We start from the raw sequence: 26,330 nt of genomic DNA, 5'->3' as shown, positions 1-26,330 counted from the left end.
TTTATAAATATTTTTTATAGTTTTCAACCGATTTCTAATAAAATGTATTAAAATGAGAGGCCACGTATGTGATATCTTAGATGAGGTAGTCGAATTGAATACAAACGATCTTTGAATCGTGAAGACCGTGAAAATATCTGAAGTTATATACTGAAAGAATATTCCGGTTGAAATAATTCATTGAAACACTGATGTTATTATTTCTGCAATGTCAAATATGCGACATCGGCGATAACGGGATGGAACAATGTTTAAATTGGCATATCACTCAGATAAAAGCACTTGGTTTCAGTGCATTCATGATACTCGCATAATAATGACGTTTCTGCTAACATCGACTTTTATTTTGGGCGCATTGATAGCTGGCGTCTATTTATTCATAAAACGGATATATTCTTATTGGTGCCGGAAAGGAGTGGAGTACATCGAACCCGACTTTTTTTATGGGAACATCAAAGAAATGGTCCACGGAAAAATTTCTACAGGAGGTCTGTTCAAAAAGTTCTACGATGACCTGAAATCTAGAGGATTGAAATACGGTGGATGTTACACATTTTTCTCGCCAGTTTTGATTTTAGTCGATCTCGATCTAATCAAGAACATCTTGCTGAAGGACTTCGACAATTTCATAAACCGCGGAATGTATTACAACGAAAAGATGGATCCACTGTCAGCACATCTCTTCTCTTTGGAAGACGAGAGGTGGAAGAATTTGAGAGCCAAACTCACACCGACCTTCACATCAGGTAACTACCATTTGATAAAAATGAAAATTTGAATTTGAATCTGAATGCAATATACCTATGTTGTGGGAATGACAGATATTTCTTCGTTCAAATCGGTAGCCGATCGGTTCGACGTGGGTGCTTGTTCACTCATTCAAATCGACCGCCGTGTTGGTCGGTGGTTCAAGCCCCAAGCTGAACGATCGATTTTCACTTGCTATCGTCCAACCCGTGTTAGGAAATAAAACGTTAAAAGGTAAGACCTCATTAGTCCTTAGCTCGCAAAAGTTTCGACTTCCGAGGGTTGTCGTTCGTAGGGGGCGCGACAGCTGGTTAACGGAAAAAACAGATTTTAAACCGATATTTTTGAGCTGATAAGAGTTCTCGTGAAGTCATTTTTTCCGTTTTATTTGGTTATGAATACTGTGTGTACTGCAATGTTGTAGGAGTATCTTGAACCTGGTTGCAGACTAGCATTTACATCACATCTAAATCAAATGAAACTTTATTAAAACAGAAATCAAAAGTGAAAACTATCGAGGAGGGATATATACGTATAAGGAAATTAATATTTCGAAATGAATTTGGAAATAAATTTCGAAATGTTAATCTCTCCCAACTACCTGCACAGTAGCGTGTGGTAAACGTCTGTCGAACTACTTCCCTGGCTCATACCACGCTGGATATTGAATTATATCCCACAGACATTTATGCAAGATTCCTCCCAGAGGCTAGTCTCGATGTTTCTAGTTCATCCAGCAGCAGAACCATGTTGAAATTATTCAAGTAGATCACCTACAGACCGCGGTTCGAGGTTTTACCTCTCGTCAGTACAGGAAAGATCCTACCCAGACAGCAAAATGTCTGAGACTCGATTAATTTCAACCCCCCATGCCCCCTCCGGGGTTGAATGCCCTGAAGTAAAAACTCCGCCCCACAACTACTTTCCGAGGAACATAATATATATCTCGATCACAGCCGTCACATATGGATTTCACAGTAGAAAAATCATTGAAATTATGGCGATACAATAGAGAGTTGTCATTTTTAGAAAAACAAAATAAGAAAAACTATAGGACACGCTATAATGTACGAAATTGAAACAAGATATCTTTGGTACATTCTTATCAGTCGTCAAATGGATTTCGCTTTGAAAAAAGTATTTCATCGAGTTTATGGCGATGTTTTTTAAGAAAAACTATTGAACCTAGCCATAGGGAATACTCAATGAAATCTGTAGAGGTTTTGTTGACGCTCCTTATAGATCAATAATATACAGGGTGTTCCATTTAAAATAAGGAAGATTCCGCAAATTTTTGTTTACAATATGTGGCTAGCGGTTTTTCATACCTTGTATATTAGAGATCGACTTTAGATACATCGTTTGAGAGAGTTACCACTGTAGAATATCTGACCAAAAAAAATACAATTGGACTTGGCACAACTTCATAATTTCAAATATTCTGAGTGACGAATATTGGAAAAAAAAACCTGTCATGCTAGATATCTCGAAAACCGTCAATATTTTCGAAGTGAAGATATACATAAAGTGTCTTTCATTTTCTATGTAGAAACCGAAAAAACGATAGGTTGCCATTTGAAAAAACACAGTTGGGATCCGCCCATTTAGAAATAAATTTCGAAATATTAATCCCTCGCAAATACCTACACAGTCTACCTAGTCAGTGCGAGACTAGCCTCTGTGAGGAATCTTGCATAAATGTCTGTCGGATATAATTCGATATTCAGTGTGGTATTAACCGGGGAAGTAGTTGTTTTTCGACAGACGTTTACCACCACCCTACTGTGTAGGTAGTTGGGAGAGATTAATATTTCAAAATATTTATTTCCCAATCAAAATATATCAATGAAGATGCCTGCCGCAGTGATAGACGAAACGTTTGGTACAAGTTCCATTCGACCATGGCCCACCGCCTGTATTTTGTTCTTGCTGATCAAATGAAAGTCGTTCGTTTAAACCGAAAAACCAGAGGCGGAGTAGTGATTTTGTATATTTTACTGTTATAAAGTGAATGCGGAAACGTAGAGAGTATGGGAAATTCAAAGAATACGCAATTTACTTGATCAAGTTGTAGATCCCCTTTCGAATATATTTTCAAATTTTAGCAACCTTATCAATATACTAGATTCCTATTCTATTCAAGACTAATTATTGAAACCTATATTTTCAATCAACGAATATTTCAAATTGCTTTTTGAATGATAACAACGTTATATTTTAACGAATGCGTATCTGCAGTAGAAAGCAATCAAGTACTAGATAATATGCGATAAGGTTACAAATTAAAAATCCGAACCAAGCCTAACCTTCGCAAAATATATTATTACTAACGATCCGCCCCGGATCCGCACGGGTACAATGCTGATTATAAATATACTACAGAATTTCTATAAAGTATTGTTATTTTCCTCGCTAGAGAGCTCCGATAAACGCGTTCGCTGCTAATCATAAAGCGCTATAGGGCGAAGCGCGGCCTTCGACGCGCTACTTATAGTCACGCGCCGACGGCACCCCGGCCGGTACCGCCGGAACCTACATTTTTAAACTATTATCTTCGGAACTATTCATTTGAATTACGTGATGTAGACTGTAGAGGGTCATGTTGATATAAATTAAATGCACAATGTATGTAAGATCTTCGATTGGATAAGGATCGATGCTGCGTATTGCTTAAAATCGCTTCGTAAATAAGCCATTATTTCTCGATGATTTCAAAATGGTTATTGTGGGTTATCCCTAAGAGATAGAAATATATCTCGTAGGATTTAGCAAGCATTTGCCATGTAAGCGCAAAAATTATGTTTGCATCACATTAGAAACCTCTGAAATAATCAGTGTTTCTCTACTATATTCTGTATGATTATACATATAAACCTTCCTCATTAATCACTCTATCTATTAAAAAACCCGCAACAAAATTTGTTGCGTAGTAGGGACGGAAAGCGGAAAGCGACTTTGTTTTATATTATACAGTGATAGCCAGAGTGATTAAATAAAGGAGTATATTTTTGGGAGAGAAGTAGAAAGCCAAAAATTCATTATGCTAAATATAACTATTATTTTTATATAACGATTTCATTGTCTCAACCATGTACCTATGTTTTCGATTCTCGTACTGGTCAACATATATTTCAGACCTGAGTGATAGGGTAAGATAATGTTGTTGCGAGGTTCAGATTCAATTTTCTGATTCCAAAATGACACTATAAATCTAAGAAATACCACTGCTGACCTTTCTCTCCCTTATTCATTAAAAAAAACAGATACGGGCAACACATCTTTTTGTAGAGCCAAATTACCAAATTATGGAAAATATGGTAGATTCTTCAATTTTTTGAGCCTGTAATATTGTTGAATTCAAGCCGGACAAACAAAATGAAGCAGTGTTCACAAAGATTGATATTTTTCTGTGGGTCAATATGATGTAGCTTGACAATATGAATTTTTACTCGATGCTGCTGACTTTATTCAGACAGAGTAGATACGCAACTTGAAGTTATTGTACTGATAGTCCTATTGTTATTGCTATTGTAGAAATGGAGCTATTATATCTATCAATGAAATCTAGAAAGAATGAGTAAAATTCATTATAAAATTCTTCAGTTGATTCTAATCGACAAAGCAGAAAACTTAATATCCTTACTTTTCATGAACTGATATTTTTTGAGAAATGTAAACTGGCCTTCAAAATTTTCAAAAATAATCGAAAACACTGACCCGTTACTTGATGAGAGCTAATAAGACTATTCATGATAACACTTATAGAATTTTCACAATGAATTTTACTCAAAACGCGTTTCGCTACACAGTAGCTTCATCAGTTACTGGTGTACATCAAACAATATCTACATATCTACAATATCTTTCATATAATAGTAAGTAATAACAAAACTCATGAGATGAATGATTGAATCTGATGAAACAGGTAAATTTTTAATATAAACAATTAGGTACAATACAATATTACTTCGAGGATACACGTACAATATGGGCCTTTTATGTCAAAACTTAAGTGAATTTAGAAATCATAATTAAATGCAATAAATAAATACAATATTATTTTTAGAAAACAGTTGATATGTTTGATGACATTTCATATGAGAACAAGTTCAATAACGTGAGATGGAGTCGGCCGATACTTGCTAAAAATCCATAACCTATTAAAGAAGCACTATTGTGAGACTTTCACTAAACATTTTTGAAAAAACTAACATATACAGTGTCATTCCCAAAGTATGCACCATATGGAAAACTTATTTATTAATGGGTTTTCGACAAAAAGGTAATCATGATAAAAGTTTGTGCATGCCCTAAAACTAAACATGCACCAACAAAATACAGTGAAACACTCGTAATATACGGGAAGCCTTCAAATATTTGATTTTGAGACAAGGGTAAAGTACTCTTATTTTGAAAAATCTTGGGAAATGTTATTTGAGAAAGTTTTTCAGCATTGAAAAATCCATCTACTATTTTTTTAAATGAAAAATACAAAAAAAATTTGATAAATCGATAAATAGACAACAACCTGTATACGACGGTTTATTTTAAAAGCCTGTAATACTACGAATTACACAACTATGATGTTAACCACGGTCAAATTTTTTGAAGAGTGAAATAATGTTCAAAGTTTTTGGTGTAAAGTTTTTTTTATTTTTTGTTAACACCGAAAATTACGCAAAATTATACAATATTGTAACAAGAACTTATTATTCAATAATAGCAGATCACAAAACATCAAAATAAAATAGGTATAAAATAGAAAAATCAATGAGTTTGTTCCAAAATACCTATTTTATTTTGATGTTTTGTGATTTGATATTATTGAACATCAAGTTCTTGTTACAAAAATGGACCGTGGTTAACACCATAGTTGTGTAGCTCGTAATATTACAGGCTTTTGAAATGAACTGTCGTATATAGGTTGCTGTCTATTTATCGTTTTAGCAAATATTCACTGGACCGTAAATCAATAATTTCCATTTGGACTTCCGGAGCCCAGGGTTTCAATGTCAGAATCAAAAGGATTTTGAAAAACCTAATTTCATTCGCAATGACATCAAAATCTGAAAAACGAGTATCAAAATTTATCTTCAAAGTACTCAAAGTTTCGATTGCCAAATTGACGGGAAATTCAGTCTCTGTAGTGTGGCTGAATATTTCACATGTTTCAAAATGTGTGAAACATTTTTTACGTAATTGCGATTGAAATAGTATGATTTCGTGCCTGAAGGATTTGATATCGGTGTATAAATCAGGGAGAAGCTGATTTTCTACTTACAATCTCAAATTCAGATGTTTCATATGATTTGTCAAATCGACATAGAAGGCTAACTTCCACATCCATTCACTATTTTCTAAATCGGCAAAAGAGCGCTGCTTCTCATTTGAAAAATTTCGATCTCTGCTCGAAGTTCACAAAAGCACTTAAGGACTTTTCCGCAACTAAGCCAGCGTACGGCAGTATGATATGATAAATCATTTTCTCCAATCTGTTGAATAAACTCGCGGAACTGTCGGTGATTCAGCCCAGTGGATCTGATGAAGTTAACAACTGATATGACTGGTTTTAGAACTTCAGACATATCCAAACATTTTCCACACAAGGACTGTTGATGAATGATACAATGTAAGACTAATGGTTTTGAACCACCATCATTTTCTACAGCCTTTGACACAAGTGCAACCACTCCTTTATTTTTACCATACATATTTTTGCGTCCATCAGTTGTTATAGATTTCAAATTTCTCCATCGAAGGTTCTTCTTATCAATGGCATTTTCAACTCCCTTGAAAATATCTGCCCCAGTTGTCGTGCCGTGAATACTGTCAATATCAAGAAGTTCTTCTTACACTTCATAGCTTTTATCTACTCCGCGAATAAAAATCAACACCTGAGCAGTATCTGACACATCCGTTGACTCATCCAATACTGGAAAAAATACTCATGATGTCCATTTTTGTCCGACAGTTGAGATGATATATTTTCTGCGATGTCTTGCACCCTCCGAGTCACGGTCCGCGTTTCAAAGCTTCAAATTTTTCCTTCCGCAAACTTCCTGTATATTTGGAGTAACTTTAAAGATGTTTCGATTCATCGTGTCGTTTGATGTTATAGTCTTTGAGAACAGCTATGGTTTCATTACAAATTAAACATAGCGCTTTATTACTGGACTCAATTACAAAATACTGAAAGTTCCATTTTTCTTGGAACGTTCTGCATTCACTGTCGATTTTTCGTTTCTTTTTCATACTAACAAATCACACATAAAAACAATAAGTAAAATCAAAATACTTTTATTACGGGTGTTACTTTATTTCACAATAGACAGTTTTGCTTCCTTTGCCTTTCTTACGCAGACTAACTCGCAGTTGCGCCGCTAGCCTTTTTATATGCAATTATTACTGCCATCTCGAGGTGATTGGAATACACTAGCTTGAACCAGAACCATTGTCTAAATCTATAGACAATGCCAGAACTTTCTCGAACCAACGCGGTAATTCCAAATATTTAATTACGCCTAATGCCACCTAGCGTGTAGCTGAAAAAGATAGTACATAGTACCACTACTCGCCACTAGATGTCGTTAAGTGTCACAATACACAATAATAATTGAAATGCAAAAAAAGCGTAAGTTTGCATAGGTCACGCACTTTGCGATTATCCTAGTCTGGAAATATAGTTAAGGGCAAAAATTGGCCCTTGGAACAAACTGAACAAATCATTATGGCTCTAAGGCTTCAAAGTTTGGAGACTCCTGGTATAGGAGAAAAATATGCAAAAAAAATTCATCGAATCTAAAGAATTTTTCAACAATGGGACAAAAATTGAAAACACTCTGTATTTATACCCTATTAACGAAACTGAAATTGAACAAGCAATAATAGAGTTGAAGCCAAAAACATCTTCAGGTGATAATGATATCCACGCTGAGACACTAAAACAGATAGTGAATAAAATCAAAATGCCATTAACACATTCAATAAATCGATGCATGGATACAGGATGTTTTCCAATAATTCTCAAAAGAGGACTTATCAAACCTTTGTGAGAAGTAATAAATCATAGACCAACTTTCTCTGATCTCAAATGCAGCAAAAATAATAGAAAAGATACTGACAAAAAAAATATTGAATTTTTTTAATAAATATGGAGTCATTTAGAACAGGCTTCAGGAAAGGTAAATTGACGGAAGATGCAATACTTGCTTTAACTTCTTACATTAAGATGCACTCGATAAAAAAAATCCACTCTATGTATATTTATCGATTTATCCAAAGCATTCGATACTGTATGTCACCAGAAACTCCTTAAAAAAATGACATCCTATGGACTAAAAGGAAAAGTATATAATATACTGAGAAAATATGCAACTGGTAGGGAACAACAAGTAGTAGGTGAGACTAGGACGTTTCCTACAAGGAACAGTACTAGAGCCATTGCTATTTACAATTTACGTAAACGACTTATTCGAAATAAAAGCCGACGACACGACCATTCTATATGAATCCAATACATGGCAAGAATTGAAAACACTGGTGGAGAATGATTTCCTGAAAATAGAAACATGGTTCAGATATAATAAGCTGACGATGAATTTTAATAAAACAAAATACTTGTCTTTTTCCTCTTATACCAGTGGCTTACCAAATATGGGTCCGATGAACATAGGAGAGAGCTACGAAATCCCAGAAGACACATCAATAACATATCTTGGGATCGTAATAGATCGCCATCTGCGATAGGACCTGCAAATTAAAAATGTTGTAGGGAAGGTAAGGGCATTACTGCATAAATTCAAATATCTGAGGGATTTTCTTGATATTGGAAATTTAAAAATATTATACCATGCACTAGCAGAGTCGCAATTGCAGTACGGAATAATTGGATGGGGAGGGGTGACTGATACTCATCTAGAAAGTCTGAATATTGTGCAAAAATATGTACTTAAAATAATGTATCGAAAAATACCTACTTACCCTAGTGATAACTTATATGAAGAATCTGGTATACTCAACGTGAGATAACTCTATTGCTTGAGCATTTTGGAACGTATTAAAAAAGGTTCCATAACTTTACAGCCTCTGAACCATTGCCATGATACTAGAAACAAAAATGAAAATTTATTTCACCCTCGCTGCGAAAAATATATAGGGCAACGTAACGCATATTAACTTGGACCTTGGCTTCATGACATTCTACCGATACCTATAAAAGACACTAAAAATAAAAATAGTTTCAAGAAAAAAGCCAAAATGTGGATATTGAAAGAAAATAGATCTTTTTTTGGTGATTTCATAAATCAGGTATAATTATAACAAGGTTTATATGAACCTTGAATTTTATACAATATCACCCTCAAATCTTGTGAACCTATACTTTTTTACCTAATTTCAATGTGTTATATATATATATATATATATATATATATATATATATATATATATATATATATATATATATATATATTTCTTGTATTTTGTAACCAGTCAGCCTCGAATATCTGTACGTATTACTAAGTACTGAGTGCGTACCTATATATTGTGGCAAAATGATGACCTATTACGGTCAAAGACTCTACCCTTAATTTAGCATCGATGCAACGACGCAACATAATGTCACTATGACCAACACGAAGCGTACGGAGCGAGAGGGGACCGCGGTAACTGATTCCTCGATTTGATAGTTTTGATGATGTCAACATGTATTATATTTGATGATGATGTATTATAATAAGACAGTTGTTAGTAAGACCTGATTGGGGAAGGGGCCCCCGTGTATAATTCCTAGGCAATGAACCTAGTATCTAAGTATTCTGGTGTTTCCCACATGTTATTTCCCTCATAAGGCTACCCCTGAGTCACCACCCAAACCGAAGTTGTAACAAATTTGGTGGAGACTCCGGGCAACCCGTATTAGCCAGCTGGCACCCCGTAAAATCCAGGAAAATTTGTAAAAGTGTTACAACTTGATGTTAACTAGACTCAAAAAACCCAGACGCAAAAAAACCCAGATCGAAAGTGTTTCACCGACTGCAAGTGAAAACGAAGAATTCGACGAAGAATTTCAGAACTCAGAAGAGGAAACCAAGATGCCAATAGGAGAAGTTTTCACTTTGGTTACACCGAAAACGTCCACAGATATCCAAATGAAAAATTGAAAGATTTTCTCAAAAATTTTAACAGAGATGCAAGGTCGAATCATCATAATTTATATAGGTACCCAAAAAACTTATTGGCGTAATAAATGTTCGAATTGGAGTCCTTCCATTTCGAGACATTTTCAAACTCGGTTTTCCATATTATTTACTGCCCTTAATACACCTATTTGCTGCATTATTGCGAAGTTATTCAAAATCCTCAATCTCGAGCCTTCCACATTTTTTATCTCTCTGCTAGCGTAGATCTGGTGATCTTGCAGACCATCTTATTGGAAGGACTCCAATTCGAACATTTATTGCACAATTAATTTTTTTGTGTGTATACATTACTTACTTCATTTCCATTTTCATTATAATCATAGTGTTCGTTTCGGATGTTATCATTGCTATCATTTTTTTTTTGCTCATCAAAACACATATAATATATTTTTGTTGTAGATATGTTTCAGATAATCATAAAAGGTTTTCTTATTCGAAGTTCATTGTAGAAAACGCTCAGAGCAATGGAAAAAATATAAATAGGGACCTAAAAAAAAACTTTCGGAAAACTCTACGGTACATAGGGAGACGTGAAAGTTGCTATTGTGTTTTCAATCAAATCAGTTAACCAATTTCCAGGGCCGTAATTTAAAAGGGGATAATTCACACAATTATAATCGAATATTACCGAAAACTCCTGAAATATAAAATTGAATTTGATTTTTCAGTATGAAGTGAACGTCTACGATCCAAAAACTACAACAAAAAATACAGGTCCGTATTTAAAAATTCAAAGATGGGGGTGACCCAAGTCATATGACACCCTATATAAAAGATTCATGGATATATTCTGAGAGCCCATAACAAGTGCCAATAGCACAAGTGGACAGATTTTCAATATGTCTGCGAATAAAGAAGATATAGGCAAAAAAATAATCTGGGAGTTTTTGGTTTTTCCTGTATATCTTCAGAACCAAGAGAGCTATATTCGATTTCTTTACATCATTGAATAGGTCTCTAAAATACATAACTTTGCCATAATTCAACTGACACTCTATCTCTTATCGTTTACGAGATCCCCATGTACAGAAACGAATTGGCATAGCCCTATATATATATATATATATATATATATATATATATATATATATATATATATATATATAAATATATATATATATATATATATATATATATAGCACACAGTTTAGTGTTCGGCCCGAACACTAAACTATTCTCATTCTAGCAGTCTCATAGCAGTCAACGAATGTATAAACATCATATCTGATAAACTAAAACACCAAAACATAGACGAAACCTACATTAACCAAATGGAACACAGTCTAAATACATTACTCAATCAAAATTATTTCGAATCTGAAGGAAAAATTTATAAAGAAACAGATGGACCAGCGATGGGATCCTCACTATCTAGCATTATATCCGAAATATACCTGCAAACCATAGATGAGAAAATCTTAACAATAATAAAAACACATGATGAAAGAGGAGAATGGTTCAGATACGTTGACGATGGACTGTACATATCACAAAACAATGGAATAAGAATAGATCAAATAACAAAAGAGATTAACGAAATAAATCAAAAACTATTTTTCAGCATAGAGGAAGAAAACAACTGGAAACTTAACTACCTGGGCATAATGGTCCAGTCATTATAGAAGTTCACCTCGGAATTCGAGATACCCAGCTGTAAGTCTGTAAATACTTGTATATTGACACCCTAAAAGTTTTTTCAAAACCTTTGAAAATATCTCATTTCCTATGGGTTTTTTGCTATTTGTATTTATTATCAATATTGTAGAATACAAAATTCTCTACAAATGTTGTTTGAAAAAAATTTTTATACGGTGAACCGTTTTCGAGATAGAGGGCGGAGAGCACGCGGTCACAGCATCACTTCAGGTCAACCGGTGCCTCCGGTCGAAAACGCGCCATATATACTTGATGAACTATCGATAAATCAATGATTATAAATATTTGTCAATTTTTATTAACTATTATATTATATTTTATCATTTTTTTCCTAACTTATCCACTTTTTATTCAGTATTAATTTATTTAACAACACTTACCTGCCCATGTAATTGCAAAATTGTTAATGAAAATATAGGAATTACATTCGAATTTTAACCTAATCAATATTTATAACTTCTTAAATGATGAAAAAAAAAACAAATAAATTATGAATTAATCTTTTTATTAAAAAATATCATTGAATACATTCATTTTTATTGAAAGTAAAGAAATGGAATAAAGGGTACAAAAGCTACAATTTATAATTTTAATCATCTTCTTCCTCTTCATCGTCGTCTTCTGGCTGCTGGTAAATTTCAAACTGGTCTTCATTATCGTCTTCAACGACATTTGTCTCAAGTTCTTCCATGATTTCGGGGTCAAAGGTTCCATCTTCGTTAATGTCGCTCTGATATGGTAGAGCATTGAGACAAGCTTGCCCATTACATTGGCCACAAGCTGAAGAGAATTGCAAGCCCGCTTTCCTGCATCCGCATCGCGAACCACAACTACTCTTGCAGTTGCAGAAAATTGTATTTAGCAAATCTTCTGGAGCAGGTGGTAAAATTGTCATGATAGGCTCCAGAAAATCGTTTCACATTGCCCAACCCCATACCTGGGGTTCCAAATCATGTCCTAACCAAATTTGAACTTGATAATATACACGGTTGAAATGTTAATGAGCAGCTGCACTTATTGGTGGAATATTTGAAGGCTGCACAGGTTTATTAAGTTTTGTAGACTTGACGTAATGCATATAACGAAGATGATCGAGACTTTTCACAGATTTCGGAGCATTATAGACTGCCAATAAGGTTTGAGTTCCACTCTCTAATAATCTCTGGGCCGAACAATTTTCTTCCTCAAATGCTGCAGCTAGTTCATCCAAATTTGTCAGTTTCTCAAAAACTTTTAAAAATGATTTTTTTCCCTTTTTAAAAAGCGCAGAAGTTGTGTCACAGCCACGTAATGCGTGCATAAATAAAATATGTTTTTTAGAATGAGGATAGTTATCAAAACTTTTAGTCGAGTATATCTCCGTTTTTACATTACCTTTCCCAACTTTTTTAAAGAAAATTTCTTGTTCGTAAGACAGTGTACGCCCAATTAAAATGACAAGTAAATCAATATCTTCTCCTACTATAACTGCAGTTTTTACAGACTTTGATTCTTCAATTGCAGTTTCAACAATAAGAACATCCGCATCATCTCTGGCTTGTTTAGTAGTAATATTTGCAGCTTGTAATTTTTCAATTAACATATTAATGAACTTATCTTTGTTATTTCGATTTGATAACAATTTTTCTTGAGTAACTGGTCTTTTCTGCTGCTCCATAGCTTTTACGTTCTTACTGTAGTCTGAATATCCGTCAAATACAACAATTATTTTGGAACTGTAATGCCTTTGTAAATAATTATTTTTTAATTTTAATAAACGGTTATCAGTAATATTGAATAGATATAGATTTAATGCATGAAGAAAATGATAAAATATAATATAATAGTTAATGAAAATTGACAAATATTTACAATCATTAATTTATCGATAGTTCATCAACTATATATGGCGCGTTTTCGACCGGAGGCACCGGTTGACCTGAAGTGATGCTGTGACCGCGCGCTCTCCGCCCTCTATCTCGAAAACGGTTCACCGTATAAAAATTTTTTAAACAAAATCTGTAGAGAATTTTGTATTCTACAATATTGATAATAAATACAAATAGCAAAAAACCCATAGGAAACGAGATATTTCCAAAAAAGCGCAAAAAACCGATTTTTGTGACCTTTGACCTTGAAATTTAATAGTTGCTTACACCCTACCATATGTAGGTTTTGAGACAACTGTTAGGGTGTCAATATACAAGTTTTCACAGACTTACAGCTGGGTATCTCGAATTCCGAGATTCTTACCTAATTTAAGCTTAAATGACTGGATTATAACCATCGGATATAACCACAACAAAACACAATTTCAAATGGCAATATACAGGAAACCTACACAAACAAGCTCCACCATACCCGCAAGTTCAAACCATCCATCATCACAAAAAATGGCTGAATATAACGCATTCATATATAGAATGTTCAGGACACCACTCAGCAAGGAAGCCTGGAACAAAGAACGGAAAACCATATACCAAATAGCGAACGGAAACGGATACACCCAAAAGACAATAGATAAATTAGTAAACAGAATCAAACAAAAAATACAGAACAAGGATCAAGCCAACCCAACAGACAAAACAACAGAACGATGGACAGCATTTACGTACGTAGGACACCAAACCAAAAAACTAACAAACATCTTCAAGCCATTGAACATCAACATCACATACAAGCCAAACACGAAAATAACGCAAAAAATAAACAAATATGAAAAAGAAGAAGACAAAAACCAAAACGGGATATATAGTATAAAATGCTCGGCCTGCAACAAATTCTATATCGGCCAAACCGAGAAAAAACTTATCCAAAGGTACGATGAACACAAAAAGGCATACATAAACCCAATAGTATATAAATCAAACCTCGCAACACACGCTATACAAAACATAACTTTCCCCCACCAGAGAACATAAAACTCATAAAACAAGTCAATAAGGGAAACCGCATGGACATTTGGGAAAACTTAAACATCCATAAATGTAACAGTCAAAAATCACTTATCAAGGAACAAGTACAAATCTAAACACAACAGGACCTAACATTGAGTATATTAAACAAATCAATATACACTCCTAGAAGCAATGAACCTGGAGAAGATTTAACACAAAGAATAGTACCTGATGTAATCCAAATACAGACAAATTTACTTAAAGCAACAGAAGTGCCTGTATTGAGGCGTTCGGGCCGTATAAAAAGACACACAACAGGATAACACGTTCAGATAGAAGAGTGCCTAGAAGATGACAGCACGACCAGCTGTCGAAAGCGCTCGCAGATAATCAAATAGAAGTCAGAGCTTCAAATCCTGAGCATTATTCAAAGAGCATTATTCAAAAGTTTCATCTCGTTAGATATATGTACATATTGGTTTATGAAAAAGTTTACTAACGTATCACACACTCAAACTTGTTTTCAATTATTTTATATGCATCTCCCATGTTATCTATTATTCGACAGAAAATTCACTATGATGATAAATTATGATGGTGGAAATTTTGTTTTCAAACCAGTAAAAACAGATCCATTTCAGAAGTGCATAGAAGCCAGCTACCACTGCGTTCAAATATACATTACTGGAAATTTGTATGTTGAAATATAAATAAATGAAAAAAAAATTAAATCATATATCGAAATAATATATTCGAAAGGACCTTTACATGCTTTATTATCACAACGAAATGATCATAATCAACATTCTTTGATACAACATATTTGAATTTCGATAGAAAATGTATAACTTCTCCAGTTCATATTTCACTTCTATATTTCAGGAAAACTGAAGATGATGTTCCCAACTCTGGTAGCATGTAGTTTCGGTCTTGAAGATGTCCTCAGTGAATATTCGGTCATTCAAGATGCAGTGGACATCAAAGAAGTATGTTCTAGATACGCAACAGACGCGATTGGTTCAGTTGCTTTTGGAATTGACTGCAACAGTCTGAAGAACCCAGACTCGGAGTTCAGGCAGTGGGGAAAACAGATGTTCAAAGGGGGCATAAAAGGAATAATCAAGGCAATCACGTTAATGACGCTTTCCAATAGCTTTTTGAATGCAATAAATTTCAAAATTACTTCCAAATCAACAGAAGATTTCGTGACAAATATGGTTAGAGAAACGATGGAGTACAGGGAAAAAAATAATGTATATCGAAAAGACTTTATGCATTTATTACTACAGTTGAAAAACAGGGGTGAAGTCACCGAAGATGAAAGTATTATTAAAGAAGGGTCAAAGACCAAAGGTTCAGATACTTTATCCTTCAACGAAATAGCAGCAGAATGCCTCGTCTTCTTTGTCGCTGGGTATGAATCGTCTGCCACAAATATGACTTTCACTCTGCTTGAGCTTGCCCTCAACCAGGATATACAGGACAACTTAAGAGAAGAAATCAACACGGTTCTGAAGAAACATGACATGCAATTTACGTATGATTCCATCATGGAAATGAAATACTTGGAAAAAGTTGTTGATGGTCAGTATGTTTTAGTTTAGTAAACTAAGTTTCTTTTCAACTGTTTCAATTATTTGTTGAATGTTAGGCCAACATTATTGAATGTGATAATGGAACATATCTATTCGATTATCGTGGATGCCGCGAACAAAATGTTTTGAAGAGAAAAATAACAAAGCTTGTTATCATTTATAATTTAAAATTTCCAGAAATAAAAATTTGTGAAAAATTGACTGATGGATATGTTCATATTTTTAACACGCAATTTTCACTAAAGCAATTCATCTGTTCCTATCCTTCAATTGGATTCATTTGACAAAGAATAATGCCACTAGGATAATAGCTTTGTCTTCATTCACCTTTGTTTCATTTTTTTCTCAAGGAATATCGTAAACTAGACTTCAAAAATTTGAAGTCATGATATGATTGAAGAATTTTTTGGCCAATACGACTCTGAACTTCTCACCAACTATCGCTTGATGACTTACTTCATTATTGCCTAAATTGTATTATCACACATCTGTTTTTAGAGTCTCTTCGCAAACATTCAGCGGGTACGATCATCACCAGAATTTGCAATAAACCGTATACCATTCCTGGAACCAAAGTAGTAATAGAAAAAGGAACTGCAGTACATGTTCCCGTTTCAGGGATCCATCATGATCCAGAATACTATCCCGATCCAGATAAGTTTGACCCAGAAAGATTCAATAAAGAAAACAAAGCAGCAAGACATCCCTTTGCTTATATGCCTTTCGGGGAAGGACCTAGAATGTGCATAGGTTAGTACTCGAAGTGACTAATCAAAAGTATTTTTGAATTTATTCGTGAATGTCAATTTGAAATATGTTCTAGACTAGTCTGAAAGATATTTCATTGAAATTATTTCACAAAGATAACTAAGTTACTCCCAAACGTCGTTTATTTTTTTTCTGTAATCATTACTGACATTTCAGTAGTACGTTCGTCATTAATTCAGTGATGCACTCATTTCGTCCAAGTCGACGAAGTTCAATTTTGTTGAATCTTTGAATCCTTTCTTCATCATGTAATTTTTATTGAATTTTTCAGGAGCCAGATATGGACTTTTGCAAAGTAAAGTTGGAATTAGTGCTATTATCAAAAATTTCAAAGTTACTTTGAACGATAAAACCAGAACTCCAATAAGGTACGCCAAAACCGGTATAATACCACGAATTGAGGGAGGAGTTTGGCTCAACGTAACCAAAATTCAGTAAAGTCTATAAAAATTGAAATAAAATTGGTTACCTTACTGGTGAGAAGTTCCATGGACCTATTCAGAAGAAACTGTTTTATGTGAATTATTGAATCATAAAGTTTCTTATTTTGAAATCGTATTTTTTTTACCGAAACCAAACTGGTATCAGCGGCAAACATATTTGTAGCTTCAATTTTGTTCTTCTCTACAGTTACAACGCTCATATAACGACCAGTCACTCATACCACTTTTTAAAAGAGGACTAATGTGTACTTTCTCAATATTCTCCTCCTTTCTCATCCTTTCTGAATATTGACTGTTTCATATTTATTTGTTCATAATTATATTACGATTTCATGCGTTATCTACCATCACCATGAAACACTGGTGAAGATTATTTAAAAATCAAAATGATTCTGACTGACTGAACAAAATGAATATTTTGATTAGAAAGTGGAAATATATTCTCTTCTCTCAACGTTTCTTTCTGCATAGTATAACTACTGCTTCGATAGACATTGACTTATGTCTGATAATGAAAGTAGAAACCAAGGAATTGTGCATGAAATTTTCACTAAAAAATCACTCAATTCCAAATGGTTCACAATTTTCCTGTATACAGGGCTTTGGCCGTTTCTGGCAAACTATTCAACGGATCAATCTGAAAATTCCACAGTATGCATAAGTCAATATGACCTACACGCCTAAAATATTTCAGACGAAGCGCCGTAGTCGCTTCTACTATAAAGTAGCGGCTTCTTTGATTTTTCAAATGGAGCACCCCGTATATAATATCATATTATAATTCACCATCACTTTGTCAACAAATTCATATACTATTTCCCTATACCTATCTATCACCGTTTGGAAGATATAAATTAATTTCGATATTTTTTTTACCAAACATGAACTTTTATAAATGCTGATAATCTTGAACTCTCCTACACTAAAACGATCAAATTTGAAATGGAGTGGAGTGATACTATGAGGATCTTCACTCCGAGTCATATTTTCATTTGCCTCATACAGGGTCTTCAAAAAATGCAGATACTTTGATCGCATGAAAAAATGAGTGGAACTCAATTTAGCCGAGGCACCAGTCAATCTAATAATAACACTGATGATCTTCAAACATGACTCAACCTCTGACGTAAGTACCAAACTCTTACGAAGGTTTCGAAATAGATGAACACTTCAATCTATCCGACCACTATTTTAATATTTATGCAGTCATTGTTGACTATGGTTCTGGCGTCGAATCAGGTCATTATTACGCCTTGGTCTAAGACGAAACGGACTGGTTTAAGTTTGACGATAGTCGTATCAGGAAGAGTTCTGGCAATGTATTGAATTTATTGGAGCCTCTGGAGACACCCTACATGTTGTTTCATGGAAGAGAGGACATTGGCAGATCAAGATCTTCAGATGATGTGGTTCTGAAGGTTTATCCGGGTTTTCCAGCAGCTGAAAAAGCAGATGCACCACTGGAACTCCAGTATTATTCATCACTTTACCAAAGGTTCCAAACATTGCATCAGAAGTGCATGTAACACGACTAATGACGCTTCGATTCATTCTACAAGAAGTTTACCGAACTTCAGTCGTCACTCGGCGCTTTTGTTTCTACTTTCATGTGTGCGACACATACTTGTGCAAGATTCCTCTCAGAGTATGACAGGCATTGGACATATTCTACTGAGTGGGAATGTTGGTTGAGGTGGAAATTTTGATCAATTCATTTTCTCAAATCTTTTCTTCCAAAGCTTGATATGTTTAGTAGCTTATATAAAATAAATGGCTGATTTTATGTTTCCGATGATATAATGGCATAGGAATGAAAAAGATGATTTCAAAGCACTCGTAAGGCTAGTCTATTTCGGTGGATATACAGTGTATGTCACATCTGGCTTCTATTACATATCAGTGCATTCGGCTTCTATGAAATATTTTTCAATGTACAAGGTATCTAGTAGGAGTGAGACGTATTGATGTGAGGGTTTCTTAAATGGAATGAGATATATTGCTTTCCATATTCTATTTCCGTCAGAAAAATACTTTCGAAATATACCGTATTGGATGGGTATATATCAAGTAGCTCAGAAGTTATGCCAAATATAACGACAGAAAGTTGATCTGTTCAATAATCACTATTTTCGATCAAAACTCATTTGAAGAATCCGTGAAGGGGCTAAAAAAATCTATGGAAATCTATTTCGACGTTAAACAACTGTCGCTCCCCTACGAACAACAACCCTCAAAACTGAAAACTTGCGCAAGATAAGGATTAACAAAGATCTTACTTTTAAACGTGCATGGTATTCAGTAGAATCTCAGATGCTTTTTGCTACCCTTTCTTTCTTTCTCTTTTTGTTAAGTATTCTTAAGTTATTCTCTAGTTTATGCTATCGCATGTTAGGATTGCTAATGAGCACTTTTTGTGTGAATCTTCGACGAAATATAATTGTGAGTATGGAAAATATATAATTAGGTTAACCACCTGTATGTTTTCTGCCCTCTAAATGAATGAATGAATAAATAATGAACACTTGATATATCCAATGCTTTCTGCAATCATGTTCTCCTAATACTTTCACTACTCCCAGTCGTTCTTTTTAGCGATGAAAGGATTCCATTAAACTAACTGTACCAATTGCAAGGAAGGATTTTATATCATGTATTTTCAAATCGTCACTTTGTAGGTATAGTGTCAACAAAAGCATATTATCTTTCCCGAACTTGCTAATGGGCGTGATCTAATTATTTTAGAATCTCACATACACCCTCGATGCAATTTGTCCAATGAAAATCAGCTCTTTTCAGTATTCTCAAGGAGTCGGTCGGTTCGACGTGGGTGCTTGGCTCACTCACTCAAGCCCAATCGTTCAAGCCCCAGGCTGAACAATTGATTTTCACTTGCTATCGTCCAACCCGTGTTAGGAATCACACGTTTTAAGGTAAGACCTCGTTAGTACTCAGCTCTCGCACTCAGCTCGACTTCTGAGGGTTGTCGTTCGTAGGGATGCGACAGCTGGTTAATGGAAAAACAGATTTAAACAGTAAATGAATATCTTCCATTGCTGTGTGATCCGGTCCGTAATCTCACTTAAAGTTTGAAGGCATGTGAAATAACTTATGCACAAACAACAAATTATTTAGAAAGAACAAAACTAGAACAAAAACAAATATTGAAATATAAACAGATATGTAAATACTAAAGACCTGACCCAATTACAATCAATTATTTTATATCCACTACTACTCCTATACAGAGTGTCCCTGGACTTCCTCTTTTCCTCTCGGGAATGTATAGATGGGGTCAAAATATCACCAGTACTTCATATAACTTTTTTTCCTAAAAGTCTTTGTAACCAAGTTACGGGCCCTCGAAGTTACAAAATGAAAAATGTTTTTCTTTGATAACTTTTCAAGTGAATATTCAAAATCATCCAAATTTTGGTAGTTGACTAAACAAATGAATTCCTTCGATGAGCTTTCATGCAGGAGTCAGTTGTTTTGCTACAAAGTCAGGAACGGACTACCCCCTATGGTCCACACCCCAAAGAAATGACAGATATTTTTCAATATTTTTCAACAAATTAAGGTTACTTGGACAATTTTATGAATAAAAGTACTCGTGTGGAAAGTCGATCGGAGCAACGAGTCTTGATAAAAATGTAGTTTCACTCGACGACATCAAACCCGCTCGTCCACCATTATTTGAAATGAATAATTATCAAAGCAGAAATAATAATGATAACGTTAATTCAACAACATTTATCCTGAGATGTCTACCATTATTCGAAAATATTAGTTTTTAAGGAAAATGGAAATGATAGGTGAAATGTTCATAACGAATTTTTATAATGCAAACACGTTTAACTAACGAAACTCAAGAGCCTCAAAAGCAAACAGAAATGAAAAATCCGCTACATCGATATGACCACCTTCTCTCTCTATACATTTTCTTAGTCTGCGAAGACACCCTCTCTGTACTTGAAATAGCATTCCAGGGTCGTTTCGTATGGCTTCACAATGTAATGTTATTCTATTCAACAATGCATCTCTTGTGTGAATAGGTGTAGCGTAAACAAGGCTTTTTAGATGCCCCCACAGAAAGAAATTCAATGGATTTAAATCCGGAGACCGCGATGGCCATGAATATGGCCCACCTCTACCAATCCATCTATTGTGGAAAATATGGTTCAGATGGTCACGCACAATCAAACTAAAATGAGGAGGAGCGCCATCATGCATAAACCACATATCTCTTCGGGTTTGCAATGGAACATGTTCCAAAAGTCCATTCAAATCGTTCTGAATGAACTCCAAATAACGTTCTCCATTCAATCCTGTAGAACGAATGGTCCTATAAGATGGTTTCCTATGTTACCAGCCCAAACATTCACGTTGAATTTCCGTTGGTGTTTGGTTTGCAATATCCCATGGGGATTTTCTTCGGCCCATATATAGAGATTATGAGAGTTGATAACTCCATCTCTACTGAAACCTGCTTCATCAGTGAATAAAACTCGATTAATAAAAGTCATATCCTCTCTTTGCCTATCCATGAACCAATTGGCATATTCTAGTCGTGCTGGAAAATCTTGAGGTGTCATGGCATGTACCTTCTGGATGTGAAATGGGTGGAGCAGTTGTTCCCTAATTATTCTATGAATAGTGGACTTGAATGTAACTGTTCTGATAGATTTCTGATGCTCATTGAAGGATCATCAGCGACGGCTTCCAAAATATTTTCCTCCAATACAACGGTACGTACAGTCCTAGGAGCGCCCTCACCACCTCGTTTTGGCAAACCTGTACCTACAATAATATCGAAATAAAACAACGTGCTTAAATTAATTATCAATTATTACATACCTGTCTCCCTCAAGCTGCGATCGACACGCTCGAATGTTTCTCTTGACGGTACCGTTCGATTGGGAAAATGCTCGGAATACAGACGACGAGCTTCTGCAGCATTACAAAATGCTCGTCCATAAAATACATGCATATCTGCATATTCATTGAATGTAAACTGTTCGGCCATATCAAAAAAATTCAAAATATCCTATAGAATATTGACAATACAATGATAGTCATATGACAACGCACCGCTCAACAAAACAAAATCGCATTCCAGTTTCTCATTTTTTATCAAAACTTTCTAAAAGGTTTTTTGTCAACATCTGTGGAAGAAATGGAACATAATTATTCCCTGGATATTTTTCACCTGATCATGTGCAGCCGTTTTTGTAGTTCATTCGTTTGCTTTTTATTAGTATAGTAAATATTTTTTCCGATGTGCGTTTTTTCAGCTAAATTTAGATTCGTGTTAAAGAATTTCTCCCATAAAATTATAATTATCAGTGAAACTCCTCAACAGTTTAGCTGTGAAGAAGAATTTGAAACATTCGAATGTTGAGTTTCATGACGACTTCATTTTAGCATACTTTGTATTATTCCTGTTATAAATGTTGTTGAATTAACGTTATCATTATTATTTCTGCTTTGATAATTATTCATTTCAAATAATGGTGGACGAGCGGGTTTGATGTCGTCGAGTAGAACTACATTTTTATCAAGACTCGTTGCTCCGATCGACTTTCCACACGAGTACTTTTATTCATAAAATTGTCCAAGTAAACTTATTTTGTTGAAAAATATTGAAAAATATCTGTCATTTCAAAGTTTTGGGGTGTGGACCATCGGGGGTAGTCTGTTCCTGGCTTTGTAGCAAAACAACTGACTCCTGCATGAAAGCTCATCGACGGAATTCATTTGTTTAATCAATTACCAAAATTTGGATGATTTTGAATATTCACTTGAAAAGTTATCAAAGAAAAACATTTTTCATTTTGTAACTTCGAGGGCCCGTAACTTGGTTACGAAGACTTTTAGGAAAAAAGTTATATGAAGTACTGGTGATATTTTGACCCCATCTATACATTCCCGAGAGGAAAAGAGGAAGTCCAGGGACACCCTGTATATTACAGTCTCACTGAATGTGAAGATACAATTAACACATTAACATAACGGACAAGGTTATATTATAATAGAGATGGTGAACAAGCAAAAATATCAACAATATAAAACTACACGAGCCTAAGCAAATATGTTTTTATCAATGATAATTATAATAGTTACTGCATTATTTTATATACTCCTATTTTTTTTCGAAAGAAGATAATGAAAAGCTTGTTTTAATTTCGTACGGTAATTTATTGTTCTCAATTAAACCTTCAATTACTGATGATTTTATGGAATTGTGCTGGTTAGTTCTGTTTTCATATGAAAGATCAAGATTTCTAGTATTTTGGTTATGTATGTTTGATGTCATATTGATGAAGGATTCAAAGAATTTTATGAATAAAAATCATAATCATATAAAAAAATATCTGTGATACTGAAAACCACTGCAACAACTCTATAATAAATGCAATACTAGTAGCTTTAGGTAATGTTAAAGATGATGCTCGTTCCACGGTTCTGTAGTTTCTGTAACTGATTATGATTTAGGAAGTAAAGTATCGAAAAGTAGTAATCGAAATGCGGTTGTATTATGGACTGGTATACTGGTTTCCACAGTCAAATCTTTACTTATTCTTGAAAAGGAGTAAAAAAAATTCGTTGAAATTTTTCTATGAATGTAAGTCTAGTGATCATTCAGTAGCAAAAAATTAATCAGTTGGAATCCAAGATATTTCATGGTGATCACTATATTGATTTTTTCATTATTAATAGTGACACTGATTTCATTGATATTTATGTTATTAAAATTTATACTTGGATGTTGATATCATTGCCTTAGTTTTAATTCAATGAAATAAACAGTGACCATATCGGCATTACGCTCTGGTTATATTTGTTGGGCAAATTCATTCACATTAAAAATAATAGTAATATTTATTGCCCTTTATTGTCTATCCATCAATTCAGCAATCATGTTCTCCATTTCAAACGGCTGCGATAGTCCTGCTTGTGCTATATTATATCGTTTTAGCTTTACTTTGCAACCTTTTCTATCAGGGAAGTTTCTTGAAGTCCACTATACAACTTTCGAAACTACATTTCATTTGATTTGTTTTCAATTTGATATTCATTATATCCTTTTTTATTTCTCCAATTGTTTATTCCTTAACCTTAAATTTCTTGAGAATAGCTAGAGGGCTTTTAAATGCTTCTTTGCAGTCAGGACAAAAGTACGTAACATCACTTCCAAAAGTATTGCTGTAGATGTTTTTCATAGCCTTGGGATTAAAGTGGAAAATATCTTTACAAGTGTCACACATTACACGGTCTTCATCATTTGACACATTTTCATCACACTTACTGTAAATGTTCATGACTGCCTTTGGAAGAGCAAAACCTTCATGCACTCAACACTCAACTATTCTGCACTGTTCCTTTACAAATTTCTCATCAATTTTGCTTCCATTGACAAAATTTCGGGTTTAATAGTTATTTGATCAGACTGACTTCATTTCCAAATAATTTGCAGAATATTTTATAAGGTCAGATAGGCATCAGTCCTGACTTCAACTTGATGTACCTTTCTCCATCCATTTCATGTCCATCAACCTCAAAACGACTTACTGAAATTTTCAATTCCCATTAGTCTCCATGTTTATGAGTATCATTCAACAATATCCCTCATAAAGTGGATATGTATCGTTATGCAGAAGATGTATTTTTTTGGAAAGAAAGCTTTATGGCTTTCTACTTCTCCATCTTCATACAAAGAATGTGGAAACTTCCAAAGGAAGGAAGAAAGCAGGTAAGTTGAAAATAATCTTTCTTCTTCTTTTCTTTTTTAGAAAATTCGTCAGTTATTTATTTCCTACGGAAACTAATGATCTTTGGGATGAAAATTCTATAACTCACCTGAGTAGAGCACCTGAGCTCCCATAGTGTCGCAACTCAGTACTCATTTGCTTATTTTGAGAGGGTTTTTCGCTGTGTCACCCGACCCCCATTCATCCGTTCCATTTGAAAACTTAATTAAATATTCATTATATAAAAAAATTAAAATATTCTCAGGAGTGGAATAACTGAATAGTTGAGAGAAAAATACAAAGAATCACCAAAAACCTAATATACTTCTTACCAGCAGGATCGACAAAAAGGAGATGTGCTGCATTTCAAAAATGCTCTGAAACCGTTTCTGAAGAGTGATCAATGAATACTGAATGAATTTCTCAATAATCCTTTATGATCTTGACCTCTTTCAATATTCATAAAAAAACATATGCTGAGGTTGCAACTTTGCTTCTGCCACCGTACTAAGGCTAAATGCTTAATGCGCATCCGTGCAAGTTTGTGTAGGTATATGGAAATTGTTTCATATTTCTATATCCTGTAATTGCATCAATTTTGATGTCTATGAACTTGAAATATTAATATGTACATGGAATTGTGATTACAGAGTGAACTGAGTGCATTTGAAGTGTATATGGTGGGTATTCACTTCAAATGCAACCCAAAACTGAATATTAGTGAATTTTCAAAGATATAATGTTGCAACAGTAACGGTGTTTTTTACCTATCTTCTGTAAGGTTGGTTACGGATATCTATTTCCGCGAAACAGGCTTCAACTCAAGTAGGAAGTCCTAAACTTTGACAAATTTCTAAGACGATTAATCCTAGAAACAAAGTAGAACTCTTTTATAGCTTCAATTCATGAAAAATAAAATTTAAGTGGAAATCTGAATAAAATATCGCCTTTATCGATTTTTTCAAAATGGCGACGGGCGCAGAGCCTTTTCAATATTTACTAACTTTCCTAGACATTTTTGAAATACGATACCTTCTGAATCAATTAACATGTCAGGGAAGCGAATCACAACCAATAAATAGTGAATTTTATATTATTTCAACATCAAGAGCTCATGAAATAACAAGAGACAGTGAATGTTTTTTATAACAGAACATGTTTCCACATAAGATAAAGAGTAACATACGTATGGAAGAAATAACATCTTACGGTTTTATTGCTATTACCAAACGATTAGATCCGTAATCCAGTACCCATGAAACAGCAATGAATATGCATGATGAATACTATTTATTTA

The 26,330-nt window shown here is 34.3% G+C and overlaps 2 protein-coding genes and 1 long non-coding RNA gene across 11 annotated transcripts in view; 1 reads left to right on the top strand and 2 right to left on the bottom strand.

Annotated features, from left to right (window-relative positions):
• Positions 1–26,330, bottom strand: part of LOC111510402 (uncharacterized protein CG43867) — a 746,925-nt gene that overhangs the window by 312,471 nt on the left and 408,124 nt on the right. The window lies entirely within an intron of this gene.
• LOC111512151 (probable cytochrome P450 6a23) lies at positions 278–17,395 on the top strand. Its single transcript, XM_074169798.1, has 4 exons — positions 278–746; positions 15,362–16,063; positions 16,573–16,824; positions 17,114–17,395. Exons 1-4 carry the CDS (start codon positions 317–319, stop codon positions 17,278–17,280), a joined length of 1,551 nt encoding a protein of 516 aa, XP_074025899.1. The 5' UTR covers positions 278–316; the 3' UTR covers positions 17,281–17,395.
• LOC141480073 (uncharacterized) lies at positions 5,608–26,320 on the bottom strand. The gene is made up of 3 exons (XR_012464149.1): positions 25,366–26,320; positions 8,396–8,496; positions 5,608–8,301 (listed from the first exon to the last, which is right to left on the bottom strand). It is a non-coding gene; the product is annotated as an uncharacterized lncRNA (long non-coding RNA).

This window comes from Leptinotarsa decemlineata, unplaced genomic scaffold (genome assembly GCF_025532065.1).
Source record: "Leptinotarsa decemlineata unplaced genomic scaffold, Ldec_3_MD MMD2_P_RNA_scaffold_6, whole genome shotgun sequence".
Lineage (NCBI taxonomy): Eukaryota > Metazoa > Arthropoda > Insecta > Coleoptera > Chrysomelidae > Leptinotarsa > Leptinotarsa decemlineata.
The sequence above is the reverse complement of the archived record's forward strand: the minus strand, read 5'-3'. Positions and strand labels throughout refer to the sequence as shown.

Excerpts from the sequence above, each read along its gene's own strand:
- LOC111512151 (XM_074169798.1), top strand. The coding sequence starts at position 317 with ATGACGTTTCTGCTAACATCGACTTTTATTTTGGGCGCATTGATAGCT. Across the intron at positions 747-15,361 it reads CACACCGACCTTCACATCAG|GAAAACTGAAGATGATGTTC; the intron begins GTAACTACCATT and ends TCTATATTTCAG. Across the intron at positions 16,064-16,572 it reads CTTGGAAAAAGTTGTTGATG|AGTCTCTTCGCAAACATTCA; the intron begins GTCAGTATGTTT and ends ATCTGTTTTTAG.